The sequence below is a fragment of the Pseudophryne corroboree genome, chromosome 5 (genome assembly GCF_028390025.1).
Source record: "Pseudophryne corroboree isolate aPseCor3 chromosome 5, aPseCor3.hap2, whole genome shotgun sequence".
Lineage (NCBI taxonomy): Eukaryota > Metazoa > Chordata > Amphibia > Anura > Myobatrachidae > Pseudophryne > Pseudophryne corroboree.
Window position 1 is genome coordinate 719,027,208 of NC_086448.1, and position 16,416 is coordinate 719,043,623.

Below are 16,416 nucleotides of genomic sequence, written 5' to 3' on the forward strand. Positions count from 1 at the left end.
TCCTTCCCTGTGTGACTGCTCCCCAGCCTCGTAGGCTGGCATCCGTAGTCACCAGGACCCAGTCCTGTATGCCGAATCTGCGGCCCTCTAACAGATGGGCACTCTGCAACCACCACAGGAGAGACAACCTTGTTCTTGGTGACAGTGTCATCCGCTGATGCATGTGCAGATGCGATCCGGACCATTTGTCCAGCAGATCCCACTGAAATGTTCGTGCATGGAATCTGCCAAATGGAATTGCTTCGTAAGAAGCCACCATCTTTCCCAGGACTCTTGTGCATTGATGTACTGACACAGTTCCTGGTTTTAGGAGGTTCCTGACAAGTTCGGATAACTCCCTTGCTTTCTCCTCCGGGAGAAACACCTTTTTCTGAACCGTGTCCAGAATCATTCCCAGGAACAGCAGACGTGTTGTCGGGGTCAATTGAGATTTTGGAAGATTCAGAATCCACCCGTGTTGCTGAAGCACTACCTGGGTTAGTGCTACACCGACTTCCAGCTGTTCTCTGGACTTTGCCCTTATCAGGAGATCGTCCAAGTAAGGGATAATTAATACGCCTTTTCTTCGTAGAAGAACCATCATTTCGGTCATTACCTTGGTAAAGACCCGAGGAGCCGTGGACAAACCAAACGGCAGCGTTTGAAACTGATAATGACAGTCTTGTATCACGAACCTGAGATACCCTTGGTGTGAGGGGTAAATTGGGACATGCAGATAAGCATCTTTTATGTCCAGGGACACCATGAAGTCCCCTTCCTCCAGATTCGCTATCACTGCTCTGAGTGACTCCATCTTGAACTTGAATTTTTGTATGTACAGGTTCAAGGATTTCAGGTTTAGAATAGGTCTTACCGAACCGTCTGGCTTCGGTACCACAAATAGTGTGGAATAATACCCCTTTCCCTGTTGTAGGAGGGGTACCTTGACTATCACCTGCTGAGAATACAGCTTGTGAATGGCTTCCAATACCGACGTCCTTTCTGAGGGAGACGTTGGTAAAGCAGACTTTAGGAACCGGCGAGGGGGAGACCTTTCGAACTCCAACATGTAACCCTGAGATATTATCTGCAGGATCCACGGGTCCACTTGTGAGCGAGCCCACTGATTGCTGAAAATCTTGAGTCGACCCCCCACCGCTCCTGAGTCCGCTTGTAAAGCCCCAGCGTCATGCTGATGGCTTTGTAGAACCCGGGGCGGGCTTCTGGTCCTGGGCAGGGGCTGCTTGCTGCCCTCTCTTACCCTTTCCTCTGCTTCGCGGCAGATAAGACTGTCCTTTTGGTCGCTTGTTTTTATAGGAGCGAAAGGACTGCGGCTGAAAAGACGGTGTCTTTTTCTGTTGGGAGGGGGTCTGAGGTAAAAAAGTGGATTTGCCGGCAGTTGCCGTGGCCACCAGGTCCGAAAGACCGACCCCAAATAATTCCTCTCCTTTATATGGCAATACTTCCATATGCCTTTTGGAATCCGCATCACCTGACCACTGTCGCGTCCATAAACTTCTTCTGGCAGATATGGACATCGCGCTTACCCTTGATGCTAGAGTACAAATATCCCTCTGAGCATCTCGCATATAAAGAAACGCATCCTTTAATTGCTCTAGAGTCAATAAAATACTGTCCCTATCCAGGGTATCAATATTTTCAGTCAGGGAATCCAACCACACTACCCCAGCACTGCACATCCAGGCTGAGGCTATTGCCGGTCGCAGTATAACACCAGTATGTGTGTATATACTCTTCAGTGTAGTTTCCAGCCTCCTATCTGCTGGATCCTTGAGGGCGGCCGTATCAGGAGACGGCAATGCCACTTGCTTTGATAAACGTGTGAGCGCCTTATCCACCCTAGGGGGTGTTTCCCAGCGCGCCCTAACCTCTGGTGGGAAAGGGTATAATGCCAATAACTTCTTGGAAATTAGCAGTTTTCTATCTGGGTTAACCCACGCTTCATCACACACGTCATTCAATTCCTCTGATTCTGGAAAAGCTACAGGTAGTTTTTTCACCCCCCACATAATACCCCTTTTTGAGGTACCAGCAGTATCAGAGATCTGCAAAGCCTCCTTCATTGCCGTGATCATATAACGTGTGGCCCTATTGGAAAATACGTTTGTTTCTTCACCGTCGACACTAGATTCATCTGTGTCGGTACCCGTGTCGACTGACTGAGGTAAGGGACGTTTTACAGCCCCTGACGGTGTCTGAGACGCCTGAGCCGGTACTAACTGGTTTTCCGGCCGTCTCATTTCGTCAACTGACTTTTGTAATGTGCTAACATTATCACGTAATTCCATAACTAAAGCCATCCATTCCGGTGTCGACTCCCTAGGGGGTGACATCACCATTACCGGCAATTGCTCTGCCTCCACACCAACATCGTCCTCATACATGTCGACACACACGTACCGACACACAGCAGCCACACAGGGAATGCTCTAATCGAAGACAGGACCCTCTTAGCCCTTTGGGGAGACAGAGGGAGAGTTTGCCAGCACACACCAAAAGCGCTATAAATGTATATAAACAACCCTAGAAGGTGTTGTTTTTGATATAGGCGCTTTTAATATATCAATATCGCCAAATTATGCCCCCCTTCTCTTTGTTACCCTGTTTCTGTAGTGCAGTGCAGGGGAGAATCCTGGGAGCCTTCCTCACCAGCGGAGCTGAGCAGGAAAATGGCGCTGAGTGCTGAGGAGAATAAGCTCCGCCCCTTTTTCGGCGGGCTTTTCTCCCGGGTTTTAAGAAAACTGGCCTGGGTTAAATACATACATATAGCCTTAATGGCTATATGTGATGTATTTTTCGCCACTAAAGGTATTTAATATTGCTGCCCAGGGCGCCCCCAGCAGCGCCCTGCACCCTCCGTGACTGAATCAGTGAGACGTGTAGCAACAATGGCGCACAGCTGCAGTGCTGTGCGCTACCTTCATGAAGACTGAGGAGTCTTCTGCCGCCTGCTTTCCGGACCTCCGATCTTCAGCGTCTGTAAGGGGGGTCGGCGGCGCGGCTCCGGGACGAACCCCAGGATGACCTGTGTTCCGACTCCCTCTGGAGCTAAGTGTCCAGTAGCCTAAGACTCCAATCCATCCTGCACGCAGGTGAGTTGGAAATCTCTCCCCTAAGTCCCTCGATGCAGTGATCCTGTTGCCAGCAGGATTCACTGAGATTTAAACCTAAAAAAACTTTGTCTAAGCAGCTCTTTAGGAGAGCCACCTAGATTGCACCCTTCTCGGACGGGCACAAAAACCTAACTGAGGCTTGGAGGAGGGTCATAGGGGGAGGAGCCAGTATGCACCATGTGATCCTAAAAGCTTTATTTAGATGTGCCCTGTCTCCTGCGGAGCCCGCTATTCCCCATGGTCCTGACGGAGTCCCAGCATCCACTAGGACGTTAGAGAAATAGATTTACCGGTGAGTAAAATCTTATTTTCTCTGACGTCCTAAGTGGATGCTGGGACTCCGTAAGGACCATGGGGATTATACCAAAGCTCCCAAACGGGCGGGAGAGTGCGGATGACTCTGCAGCACCGAATGAGCAAACTCTAGGTCCTCCTCAGCCAGGGTATCAAGCTTGTAGACTGTTGCAAAAATGTTTGAACCCGACCAAGTAACAGCTCGGCAAAGTTGTAAAGCCGAGACCCCTCGGGCAGCCGCCCAAGAAGAGCCCCTTTCCTCGTGGAATGGGCTTTTACAGATTCAGGGTGCGGCAGTCCAGCCGCAGCATGTGCAAGTTGAATCGTGCTACAGATCCAGCGAGCAATAGTCTGCTTAGAAGCAGGAGCACCCAGCTTGTTGGGTGCATACAGGAGAAATAGAGAGTCAGTTTTCCTGACTCCAGCCGTCCTGGAAACATATACTTTTCAGGGCCCTGACTACGTCCAGTAACTTGGAATCCTCCAAGTCCCAAGTAGCCGCAGGCACCACAATAGGTTGGTTCACATGAAAAACTGATACCACCTTAGGAAGGAATTGGGAACGAGTCCTCAATTCCGCCTTATCCATATAAAATACAGATAAGGGCTTTTGTATGACAAAGCCGCCAATTCTGATACACGCCTGGCCGACGCCACGGCCCACAGCATGACCACTTTCCACGTGAGGTATTGTAGCTCCACGGATTTAAGTGGCTCAACCCAATGCGACTTCAGGAAATCCAACACCACGTTGAGATCCCACGGTGAGGCACAAACGGGGGCTGACTATGCAGCACTCCCTTAACAAAAGTCCGAACTTCAGGCAGTGAAGCCAGTTCTATTTTGGAAGAAAATCGATAGAGCCGAAATCTGGACCTTCATGGAACCCAATTTTAGGCCCATAGTCACCTCTGACTGTAGGAAGTGCAGAAATCGACCTAGCTGAAATTTCTCCTTTGGGGCCTTCCTGGCCTCACAGCACGCAACATATTTCCACCATATGCGGTGATAATGGTTTGCGTTCACTTCTTTCCTAGCTTTAAATAGCGTAGGGATAACTTCCTCCGGAATGCCCTTTTCCTTCAGGATCCGGCGTTCAACCGCCATGCCGTCAAACGCAGCCGCGGTACGTCTTGGAACAGACAGGCCCCCTGCTGCAGCAGGTCCTGTCTGAGCGGCAGAGGCCATGGGTCCTCTGAGATCATTTCTTGGAGTTCTGGTTACCAAGCTCTTCTTGGCCAACCCGGAACAATGAGTATAGTTCTTACTCCTCTCCTTCTTATTATTCTCATTACCCTGGGTAAGAGAGGCAGAGAAGGGAACACATACACCGACTGGTACACCCACGGTGTTACCAGAGCGTCCACAGCTATAGCCTGAGGGTCCCTTGACCTGGCGCAATATCTTTGTAGCTTTTTGTTGAGGCGGGACGCCATCATGTCCACCTGTGGCCTTTCCCAACGGTGTACAATCATTTGGAAAACATCTGGATGAAGTCCCCATTCTCCCGGGTGGAGGTCGTGTCTTCTGAGAAAGTCTGCTTCTCAGTTGTCCACTCCGGGAATGAACACTGCTGACAGTGCTAACACATGATTTTCCGCCCATCGGAGAATCCTTGTGGCTTCTGCCATCGCCATCCTGCTTCTTGTGCCGCCCTGTCGGTTTACATGAGCGACCGCCGTGATGTTGTCTGACTGGATCAGCACCGGCCGGTGTTGAAGCAGGGGTCTAGCCTGACTTAGGGCATTGTAAATGGCCCTTAGTTCCAGAATATTTATGTGTAGGGAAGTCTCCTGACTTTTCCATAGCCTTGGAAGTTTCTTCCCTGTGTGACTGCCCCCCAGCCTCGAAGGCTGGCATCCGTGGTCACCAGGACCCAGTCCTGTATGCCGAATCTGCGGCCCCCTAGAAGATGAGCACTCTGCAGCCACCACAACAGCGACACCCTGGCCCTTGGAGACAGGGTTATTCGCCGATGCATCTGAAGATGCGACCCGGACCACTTGTCCAACAGATCCCACTGGAAAATCCTTGCATGAGACCTGGCGAATGGAATTTCTTCGTAAGAAGCCACAATCCTTCCCAGGGCTCGCGTGCATTGATGCACCGACACCTGTATACGTATTAGGAGGTCTCTGTCTAGAGACGACAACTCCTTGAACTTCTCCTCCGGGAGAAACCCTTTTTATCCTGTTCTGTGTCCAGAACCATACCCAGGAACAGTAGACGCGTCGTAGGAACCAGCTGCGACTTTGGAATATTCAGAATCCAGCCGTGCTGTTGTAGCACTTCCCGAGATAGTGCTACTCCGCCGAACAACTGCTCCCTGGACCTCGCCTTTATAAGGAGATCGTCCAAGTACGGGATAATTATTTCGGCCATTACCTTGGTAAATACCTCGGTGCCGGGGACAGACCAACGGCAACGTCTGGAATTGGTAATGACAATCCTGTACCACAATTTTGAGGTACTCCTGGTGAAGAGGGTAAATAGGGACATGCAGGTAAGCATCCTTGATGTCCAGTGATACCATGAAATTCTCCAGGCTTGCAATAATCGCCCTGAACGATTCCATTTTGAACTTGAACCTTCATATATAAGTGTTCAAGGCTTTCAATTTTAGAATGGGTCTCACCGAACCGTCTGGTTTCGGTACCACAACATTTTGGAATAGTAACCCCGGCCTTGTTGAAGGAGGGGTACCTTGATTTCACCTGCTGGAAGTACAGCTTGTGAATTGCCGCCAGTACTACCTTTCTCCGAGGGCAGCAGGCAAGGCTGATGTGAGGTAACGGCGAGGGGGAGTCGCCTCGAACTCGCCTCGAACTCCAGCCTGTATCCCTGTGATACTATTTGCAGAACCTAGGGATCCACCTGTGGGCAAGCCCACTGGTCCCTGAAGTTCCCGAGACGCGCCCCTACCGCACCTGTCTCCACCTGTGGAGCCCCAACGTCATGCGGTGGACTCAGAGGAAACGGGGGAAGATTTTTGATCCTGGGAACTGGCTGCTGGTGCAGCTTTTTCCTTCTTCCCTTGTGCAGAAAGGAAGCGCCTTTGACCCGCTTGCTTTTCTGAAGCCGAAAGGACTGTACCTGAAAATACAGTGCTTTCTTAGGCTGTGAGGAAACCTGAGGTAAAAATTTTTCTTCCCAGCTGTTGCTGTGGATACGAGGTCCCAGAGACCATCCCCAAACAATTCCTCACCCTTATAAGGCAGAATCTCCATGTGCCTTTTATAGGCAGCATCACCTGTCCACTGCCGGGTTTCTAATACCCTCCTGGCAGAATGGACATTGCATTAATTCTGGATGCCAGCCGGCAAATATCCCTCTGTGCATCCTTTATATCTAAGACGACGTCTTTAATATGCTCTATGTTAGCAAACTATTATCCCTGTCTTAGAGTATTAATATTATCTGACTGGGTATCAGACCACGCTGCAGCAGCACTATTTATGCTGAGGCAATTGCAGGTCTCAGTATATAACCTGAGTGTGTATATACAGACTTCAGGATAGCCTCCTGCTTTTTATCAGTAGGCTCCTTCAAGGTGGCCGTATCCTAAGACGGCAGTGCCACCTTTTTTGACAAACGTGTGAGCGCCTTATCCACCCTAAGGGATATCTCCCAACGTGACCTATCCTCTGGCGGGAAAGGGTACACCATCAGTAACTTTTTAGAAATTACCAGTTTCTTATCGGGGGAACCCACGCTACTTTACACACTTCATTCATTCATCTGATGGGGGAACAAAACACTGGCTGCTTTTTCTCCCCAAAAATAAAACCCCTTTTATGTGGTACTTGGGTTCATGTCAGAAATGCGTAACACATTTTCCATTGCCGAGATCATGTAACGGATGTTCCTAGTGGATTGTGTATATGTCTCAACCCCGTCGACACTGGAGTCAGACTCCGTGTCGACATCTGTGTCTGCCATCTGAGGTAACGGGCGCTTTTTTGAGCCCCTGATGGCCTTTGAGACGCCTGGGCAGGCGCGGGCTGAGAAGCCGGCTGTCCCACAGCTGTTTTACGTCATCCAGCATTCTATGTAAGGAGCTGACATTGTCGGTTAATACCTTCCACCTATCCATCCACTCTGGTGTCGGCCCCAAAGGGGGCGACATCCCATTTATCGGCCTCTGCTCCACCTCCACGTAACCTTCCTCATCCCACATGTCGACACAGCCGTACCGACACACAGCACACACACAGGGAATGCTCTGACTGAGGACAGGACCCCACAAAGTCCTTTGGGGAGACAGAGAGAGAGTATGCCAGCACACACCAGAGCGCTATATAATGCAGGGATTAACACTATAACTGAGTGATTTTCCCCCCAATAGCTGCTTGTATAAACAATATTGCACCTAAATTTAGTGCCCCCCTCTCTTTTTAACCCTTTGAGCCTGAAAACTACAGGGGAGAGCCTGGGGAGCTGTCTTCCAGCTGCACTGTGAAGAGAAAATGGCGCCAGTGTGCTGAGGGAGATAGCTCCGCCCCTTTTTCGCTGACTTTTCTCCCGCTTTTTTATGGATTCTGGCAGGGGTATTTATCACATATATAGCCTCTGGGGCTATATATTGTGATGATTTTGCCAGGCAAGGTGTTTATATTGCTGCTCAGGGCGCCCCCCCCCCAGCGCCCTGCACCCATCAGTGACCGGAGTGTGAGGTGTGCATGAGGAGCAATGGCGCACAGCTGCAGTGCTGTGCGCTACCTTGGTGAAGACTGAAGTCTTCTGCCGCCGATTTCCGGAACACTTCTTGCTTCTGGCTCTGTAAGGGGGCCGGCGGCGCGGCTCCGGGACCGAACATCAATGGCCGGTTCCATGCGGTCGATCCCTCTGGAGCTAATGGTGTCCAGTAGCCTAAGAAGCCCAAGCTACCACCAGTTAGGTAGGTTCGCTTCTTCTCCCCTTAGTCCCTCGCTGCAGTGAGTCTGTTGCCAGCAGATCTCACTGTAAAATAAAAAAACTAAAATATACTTTCTTTCTAGGAGCTCAGGAGAGCCCCTAGTGTGCATCCAGCTCAGCCGTGCACAAGAATCTAACTGAGGTCTGGAGGAGGGTCTTAGTGGGAGGAGCCAGTGCACACCAGGTAGTCCTAAAGCTTTCTTTAGTTGTGCCCAGTCTCCTGCGGAGCCGCTAATCCCCATGGTCCTTACGGAGTCCCAGCATCCACTTAGGACGTCAGAGAAAAAATGTGTTATTAAGTTCAAATCAAGTCACCCAACAAAATGTGTGAGTAATTACGGCTAAATGTCATTCTATGCATCCACTCAATGAGAGAATTACACCTCTAATGCATATATACTGTAGCACAATACTTCCAACCTTATGCATTTTCCACTGGTGTCAAATATTTTGCTTAACGAGGATGAAATTCCCCATCTGAATCTAACAGAATTGCTAAATAACACAGGAAAGAAGAGACTGAAGCACTAGACTTTATTGGACACAGTGGGTGTCCATTTACTGGATGACAGATGATCAGGTTAGGATTACTTCCAATAATGTAACCATACCACCCACATTGGAGGTCTCATCAGCAGGACAGAGGCATGGCCTAAGGAGACTGAAGGACTGGCCATGCCCTCAGTGTGCGGCCATTATTTATTTATGCAGCATGCTGCCGAGTCACCTGCCTCCACAGGCAACACCACCCAGCCCTGCTGCTGAATTGGAACAATCCTCCTGATTTTGGGACTATGGAACAGTCCTCATTATCCAGCAGAACCCATTTCTTTGGTCTCTAATGATTGAAGGTGCACGGACTTCAGAAGGGGGGGTGCGGCGGGCTCCCGGGTGTCACCCTTGGAGAGGGTGACACCAAAATGCCAGCTCCTCCGCAGTTACAGGGGCCGGGTGCTGCAGTGTGACATTCTCCTACAGTGCCTGGCTCCTGTCACCGAGGAGCCGGCATTGCAGGCACATGTCTCTGTGGGCAGCCCTGCATCTCCAGGGATCTGGAGTGATGTAATGGAGGAAAGGCTTCACGCTAGGCCACGCCCCCCATGTGACAGCTGTGGGGACTTCTGTGAGACCACGCCCCTTTATCTGAGGTCACACCCCTTTTGCGGTCACACAAGGGGGTACTATTGGCTGAAAGGATTCCAACTCCACTTCAAACATATATCACCCTCTATATACTACACATCTGTTATATCTTTAAAGATAGAGTTATTGTAATATGTGTGCAAGAGGTGTGTAATGAGGTTATTAATAAACAATTCATTTTACCTCAGTCCTGACACAATTAATTAGTCCTCTACCAGATGCCTTTACCTATACATGGCAATTGGTTTTATTCTATAAATTCCACGTGATTATAAATGATCGCATATATTATGCAAAAAAACCCAATGATATTACCAGCAGTAAATGTCTGCTCCAGATAATCTATAATCTGTGTGGCTTCACAGATGATATTTTCTCCATGTACAAGAACTGGAACTTCTCCCGAGGGGTTAAGCCGCATAAACCAGGGCTCATTGTGCTCGCTCAGAGGAAGACTCACATCATGCTCTTCACACTTAAGAGACTTTTCTGCTATGACGAGCCGCACCTAGTAGTGAGAACAACAGTATGAACTTTAGGTATATCACAGGCACTGGTATTATATAATCACAGTTCCTCATAGATCCTGCACACCCACCACAGTCTCCTAGTAAGCCTCCTCCTGCAAACACTGGTTTATAGGCCTAATTCAGACCTGATCGCTGCTGTGCGTTTTCATGCCAGACGGCTCGGCCCTGCGATCGCCTCTGCCTGACTGACAGGCAGAGGCGGTCGCAGGGCGGGAGGAGGCGGGCCGTTTTAGGGGCGCAGTCCGGGCAACGCAGGCGTGCCCAGACCGTGCGGGGGGCGGGCCGCATCGGCTGCGTGACGTCACACGCAGCCGCTGTGACCTGGACAGCGATGAGTAGCTCCCTGCCAGCGTGCAGGAGCTGCGCTGGTTGGGAGCTACTCTTCAAGTACAAAAGCATCACCGCCGTGCGATGCTTTTCTGCTTGTGCGGCGGGGCAGGGCCTGATATGCGGTGCGGACTAGCCCTGTGCTGGGTGTCCCCCCCGCATGTCAGGGAAGCTGATCGTAGCTGCGCTAAATTTAGCGCATCTACGATCAGGTCTGAATTAGGTCCTATGTTAGAAAACCATTGAAACGCAAGTCGATCACACATTCTGTCCTGCACAAATCAAGCTGCATGCCTACTCTGCTCTTAAGCTGGGTACACACCGGAGCAATGTCGGCCCAATTTGCCTTTTCGTAACGAAAAATCACCTACATCGCTCAGTGTATATGGGTGATTGCAATCTCCCACGGTCGCAAGTGACGGATGCTAGCTTTGATGTGCTGCACATCAAACCTAGCGATATTGTAAGCGACCTTGTTTGTGCTATTAAAGGACGGAATGCTCTATAAAGTCGTTCCAGTGTGTACACAGAAACAGAATCTGGGCTCAATGGCATTCATTCCGATGTCAGAATGACTGCCTGTCGCTCTAGTATGTGCCCAGCTTTAGAAGAGGCTTCTGTAATAAAGAAGTAAACCTACAGATGTTTCCTTTTCTGTTATGGGTCAAGCCAAATAGCCCCTCGGCGCATCAGGTCCTGTGTGACTTGGCCATGCATATTTATTGGTCAAAATGTTTTTACATAAATAAAACTGGAAGAGACAAAACTGCATTGCTGGCATACACTGGGGCTTGTGGTATTTGTACATCTGTGTGCAACCGAGTCTCGATATGTGTAAAAATGGCTTCATCTGCAATTCTGTACGTGTTAAACCAATTCCTGTGCAATTAAAGTTGCAGCCTAGCATCACTAGTACAGTTTGAGCGGCTTTTCGCTGCATGAGACTAAGACGCAAAATGTAAAGGAAAATACAGTTCACTACTCGTCTCCGAGCATCTTATTCGCAATAGACATCTTACACCATATGTCAGAAAAACTTACAATGTATGAGGACACATCTGTAAGGGTATAGAGTGCCCACATCTGTAGGGTTATAGAGTTCCCACATCCGTAGGGGTATAGAGTGCGTACATCCGTAGGGGTATAGAGTGCGCACATCCGGAGTCTAGAGTGCGCACATCCGTAGGTGTATAGAGCGCACACTTCTGTAGGTGCATAGAGTGCACACTGTGCAAAAGTATAATACTGTACTCCACCCTACCAACAACTTTCACCACCACTTTTATTAAATAAACTAGTTTTTCTTGTAAAATAGTGAGGAGAATAAAGTGCAGCATGCATTGGCGCTCATACCATAAGATGAATCCCTTATATTAAAAGCAGATAGACTGAACCATGAATTTAAAATAAATAAAGTGCATTTATTACAAGGACAGACTAGTATACATATATAAACAATAAACAATAAAAGAATCCAAGGGTGGAACCTGGAGACAGTGTCTGATATAAAGTGACTGTGCAGATGGATGAACAAACAATCTCTCACCATAGGATGGCCCTGCGGTGGGCTAGCTTAGAATAAGCAATTTGTGGTCCAGAGCTGAATTAGCTCGGCACCACCGCACAGGGCTTAAATCAGCAGGTTGGTTGTTCCAGAGATGTCACTGCTCCAAGGTCCAAAGCAATCTTCTATCCAAATAACAACGCGTTTCGGTCGGTAAGCTCCGACCTTTTTCAAGTTTTGGACGGTCCAAAACTTGAAAAAGGTCAGAGCTTACCGACCGAAACGCGTTGTTATTTGGATAGAAGATTGCTTTGGACCTTGGAGCAGTGACATCTCTGGAACAACCAACCTGCTGATTTAAGCCCTGTGCGGTGGTGCCGAGCTAATTCAGCTCTGGACCACAAATTGCTTATTCTAAGCTAGCCCACCGCAGGGCCATCCTATGGTGAGAGATTGTTTGTTCATCCATCTGCACAGTCACTTTATATCAGACACTGTCTCCAGGTTCCACCCTTGGATTCTTTTATTGTTTATTGTTTATATATGTATACTAGTCTGTCCATGCAGTGGCGGAACAAGCAAGCGGTGGGCCCAGGTGCGACAAAATGCTTTTGGCCGCCCCCCCCCCCCATCCAAGTCCACCCCAGGGGCAGTGCGCGCCGTAGGCGCGCGCAAAAATACATAGTGGCGTGGCTTCGTGGGGAAGGGGTGTGGCCACAAAATAATACCAACACAGTAGTCTCCATTATTCAAATTACGCCGCACAGTAGCACCACTACACCAGGTAGAGACCCTTTTACACCTTACAGCGAACAGATTCCTCTTTTTACACATTACAGCAGACAGCGTGCCCTTGTTACACATAACGGCAGACCGCGTGCCCTTGTTACACATTACGGCAGACAGCGTGCCCTTTTTACACATTACAGCAGACAGCGTGCCCTTGTTACACATAGCGGCAGACAGCGTGCCCTTTTTACACATTACGGCAGACAGCGTGCCCTTGTTACACATTACGGCAGACCGCGTGCCCTTGTTACACATTACGGCAGACAGCGTGCCCTTGTTACACATTACGGCAGACAGCGTGCCCTTGTTACACATTACGGCAGACAGCGTCCCCATTTTTACACATTACGGCAGACAGCGTGCCCTTGTTACACATTACGGCAGACAGCGTCCCCATTTTTACACATTACGGCAGGCAGATTCCCCATTTTTACACATAGCAGCAGGCAGATTCCCCATTTTTACACATAGCGTCAGGCAGTCCCCCTGTTTTACACATAGCGTCAGGCAGTCCCCCTTTTTTACACATTACGGCAGGCAGATTCCCCTTTTTACACATTGCGTCGGGCAGATTACCCCTTTTTACACATAGCGGCAGGCAGTCCCCCATTTTTACACATTGCGGCAGGCTGATTCCCCCTTTTTACACATTGCGGCAGGCAGTCCCCCCTTTTTACACATTGCGGCAGGTAGTCCCCCCTTTTTACACATTGCGGCAGGCAGTCCCCCCTTTTTACACATTGCTGCAGGCAGTCCCCCCTTTTTACACATTGCTGCAGGCAGTCCCCCCTTTTTACACATTGCGGCAGGTATGCCCCCCTTTTTACACATTGCGGCAGGTAGTCCCCCATTTTTACACAGTGCGGCAGGTAGTCCCCCATTTTTACACAGTGCGGCAGGTAGTCCCCCATTTTTACACATTGCGGCAGGCAGGCACAAGAAAGAAGGAAAGAAGGAAAGAAAGAAGGAAAGAAAGAAAGAAAGAAAGAAAGAAAGAAAGAAAGAAAGAAAGAAAGAAAGAAAGAAAGAAAGAAAGAAAGAAAGAAAGAAAGAAAGAAAGAAAGAAAGAAGAATTATACTTACCCTCTCCGCTGGCTCAGGCTCCTCGGTGCAGCGTCAGAGACGATTCCCGGGCTGGAGAGAAGGAGGAGGAGGGAGGCTGAGAAGGGAGCCGCAGCAGCGCTGTGTTACTGGTGGAGGCGCCGCTGCTGCTGCCCCTCTGCTTCCCTATAGGCTGTTCTCGGAAGACAGCCTATAGGGAAGCAGAGGGGCAGCAGCAGCAGCGCCTCCACCAGTAACAAAGCGCTGCTGCGGCTCCCTTCTCAGCCTCCCTCCTCCTCCTTCCCCCGTCTGTAGTACCGCTGCTCCTCTCCTCTCCTCTCTTCGCCGGGCGGCTGTGCGCTGCGGGCAGCGGTTGCCCGCAGCGCACAGCGGCATGTAATGAGTCAGTTTGACTCATTACATGCTTGGGCCCCTGGACAGAGGCGGGCCCCAGTGCAGTGCACTGCCTGCACTGCCGGTAGTTCCGCCTCTGTGTCCATGTAATAAATGCACTTTATTTATTTTAAATTCATGGTTCAGTCTATCTGCTTTTAATATAAGGGATTCATCTTATGGTATGAGCGCCCACTTTATTCTCCCTACTTTGAATTTTTTGGGATTCATGTGTTTGTCCCGCTTGGTGAAGTAGCAGGGCTGCTCAGTCCATTTTACTGCGCATATATTGTTGGTGTACATCCTTCCTTTTGTACCTTGTAAAATAGTGCTCAGTTAAGCATCATGTATAGGTTAAATTAATCATGAGTGTGGGACACTGATGCTAATTGTATATTTTTTTTTTGGCACTTACTTGTCTTTAAATCTTTATTTTACTTTGAGTGCAACTAAAAACACACTTGTGAAAATGGTAGATGTCTGCCAGCTTAGAACTGGTGCCAAACTGAAGGCCTATTGCGGCGTGTATATGGCACAGCAAGGAAAATTATAAAAATGCACCCGTCTACACCCCAACACCTAATATTAATAATCTCTTTTATTGCTCCATAAAACTAGGTGCGGTATACAACATTGCTCTGTATACCTATGCATGTTAGGTTAAATCTAGACACACTAGTTTAAATGGATGCAGGGGTGCAAACAGCTGTGCCGGGCCCAGGTACTGGGAGGATGTGTGGCCAATGCAGGGAGGTATGGCCAGCCCCCTCCCCAGGAAATATGAAAAAAATTAGCCTCTGTGCAGGGTGGCACCAGTGTAAGGGCTGATGGGCGACAGAGACTGAGCGGGAGGGGTGGTGGGTGCGATCGCTCCCCCCGAACCCTCCCCAGCACATCAAGCAGGGAGAGAGGACTGACTTCCTCTGCAGCTGCCTCTCTCCCAGCTCAGCACACAGCAGCGTGTGTCCTGGGATGGAGAGCGAGACTGCTGCAGCAGTTAGTTCTCTCTTACAGTTGCAAGTGCTGCTGTCTACAACAGGGAAGGAAGGTGGGGGGCCGCAGGACTCGGGCTGTGTAAAGACTACCTAGATAGATAGATAGATAGATAGATAGATAGATAGATAGATAGATAGATAGATAGATAGATAGATAGATAGATAGATAGATTGATAGATAGATAGATAGATAGATAGATAGATAGATAGATAGATAGATAGATAGATAGATAGATAGATAGGGCGCAACAGAATATGCTGCACTATATAAGAATCTGTAAATAAAATAAATAGTATAGATATAAGAAAGAGAGAAGGTAAATAGATGGATAGATAGATAGATAGATAGATAGATAGATAGATAGATAGATAGATAGATAGATAGATAGAGATGAGAAGATACAGTATATAGATAGGATGAAAACGGGGCTGTTATCGGGGACAAAATCCCTGATAAGCCACGGCATGCTCCGGCCTATCGGGGCTAATTAGATAGCCCCCCCTCCCCTAGCGATACATTACACCTGACAGCAAGTCGGGGTAATTGAATATCCCTGATAGATAGATAGATAGATAGATAGATAGATAGATAGATAGATAGATAGATAGATAGATAGATAGATAGATAGATCTGGAGGTAGCATGAATAGTGCAATAAGCAATAGATCGCTGGACAGATTGCTGGATCCAGCTCACACACGGCTGCGGGGGACATGGTGCTGATGCTGTGTGTTCCTATCCCCGGCATTGCAGTAGCACACACTAGGGTCTCTACACAGGCGCGGGCCACACCTAGCACAGAGGCCGGATGCACGGAGCTGTCCCGGTGCTGATCCCGCCGCGCCGCACTCACCCTCTGGGAAGTGAAGGAGTGGGTCCAGTGATAGAGGATGAGCTTGTCCTCCGCGGCCGGCCGGAGCTCGGTCTGCTCGCTCATGTCTGCTGCCCGGGTGATTGGGGAGACGCTGGGCCGTTGGATGCGGGCGGATGGCGGCAGCAGAGCATTGTGGGAGAGCAGCAGCGAGTCTCCTGGTATATGTACTTAAGCGCAACGTAGCGGGTTATTATATCCATCACTGCTGGTGTGTAGCTGTGTGGTCGCTGCTCACCCAGTACCCGCACTGTAACATCATTAGCTTGTAAGTGTAATCACTATACAGTACATAGCAGCTGCTGTACCTTCTCTCACTATACTGTATGAGCCACTACAGATGTATACATATGGAGAGATAGATATATTTATAGATATATCGAGATATGTATATAGATCGATAGGCTCGGAAATGGTTCTGTGATCCAGAGCCGTCTTTAACAGATTCAGTATGATATACTGCCAGTCAGTATACCGACAGCGGGATCCCGGCCACCATTAT

General features: G+C 49.2%; 1 protein-coding gene across 1 annotated transcript in view; it reads right to left on the reverse strand.

The window, feature by feature from the left end:
• GDAP1 (ganglioside induced differentiation associated protein 1) overlaps positions 1–16,137 on the reverse strand; it is a 53,978-nt gene extending 37,841 nt beyond the window's left edge. Inside the window, exons 1-2 of the mRNA XM_063923973.1 lie at positions 15,897–16,137; positions 9,780–9,972 (exon numbers count right to left, since the gene is read on the reverse strand). Of these exons, the coding sequence (XP_063780043.1) occupies positions 9,780–9,972; positions 15,897–15,980 (277 nt within the window). The 5' untranslated portion in view covers positions 15,981–16,137. The remainder of the gene's footprint in view (positions 1–9,779; positions 9,973–15,896) is intronic.
• Positions 16,138–16,416: the final 279 nt, after the last annotated feature.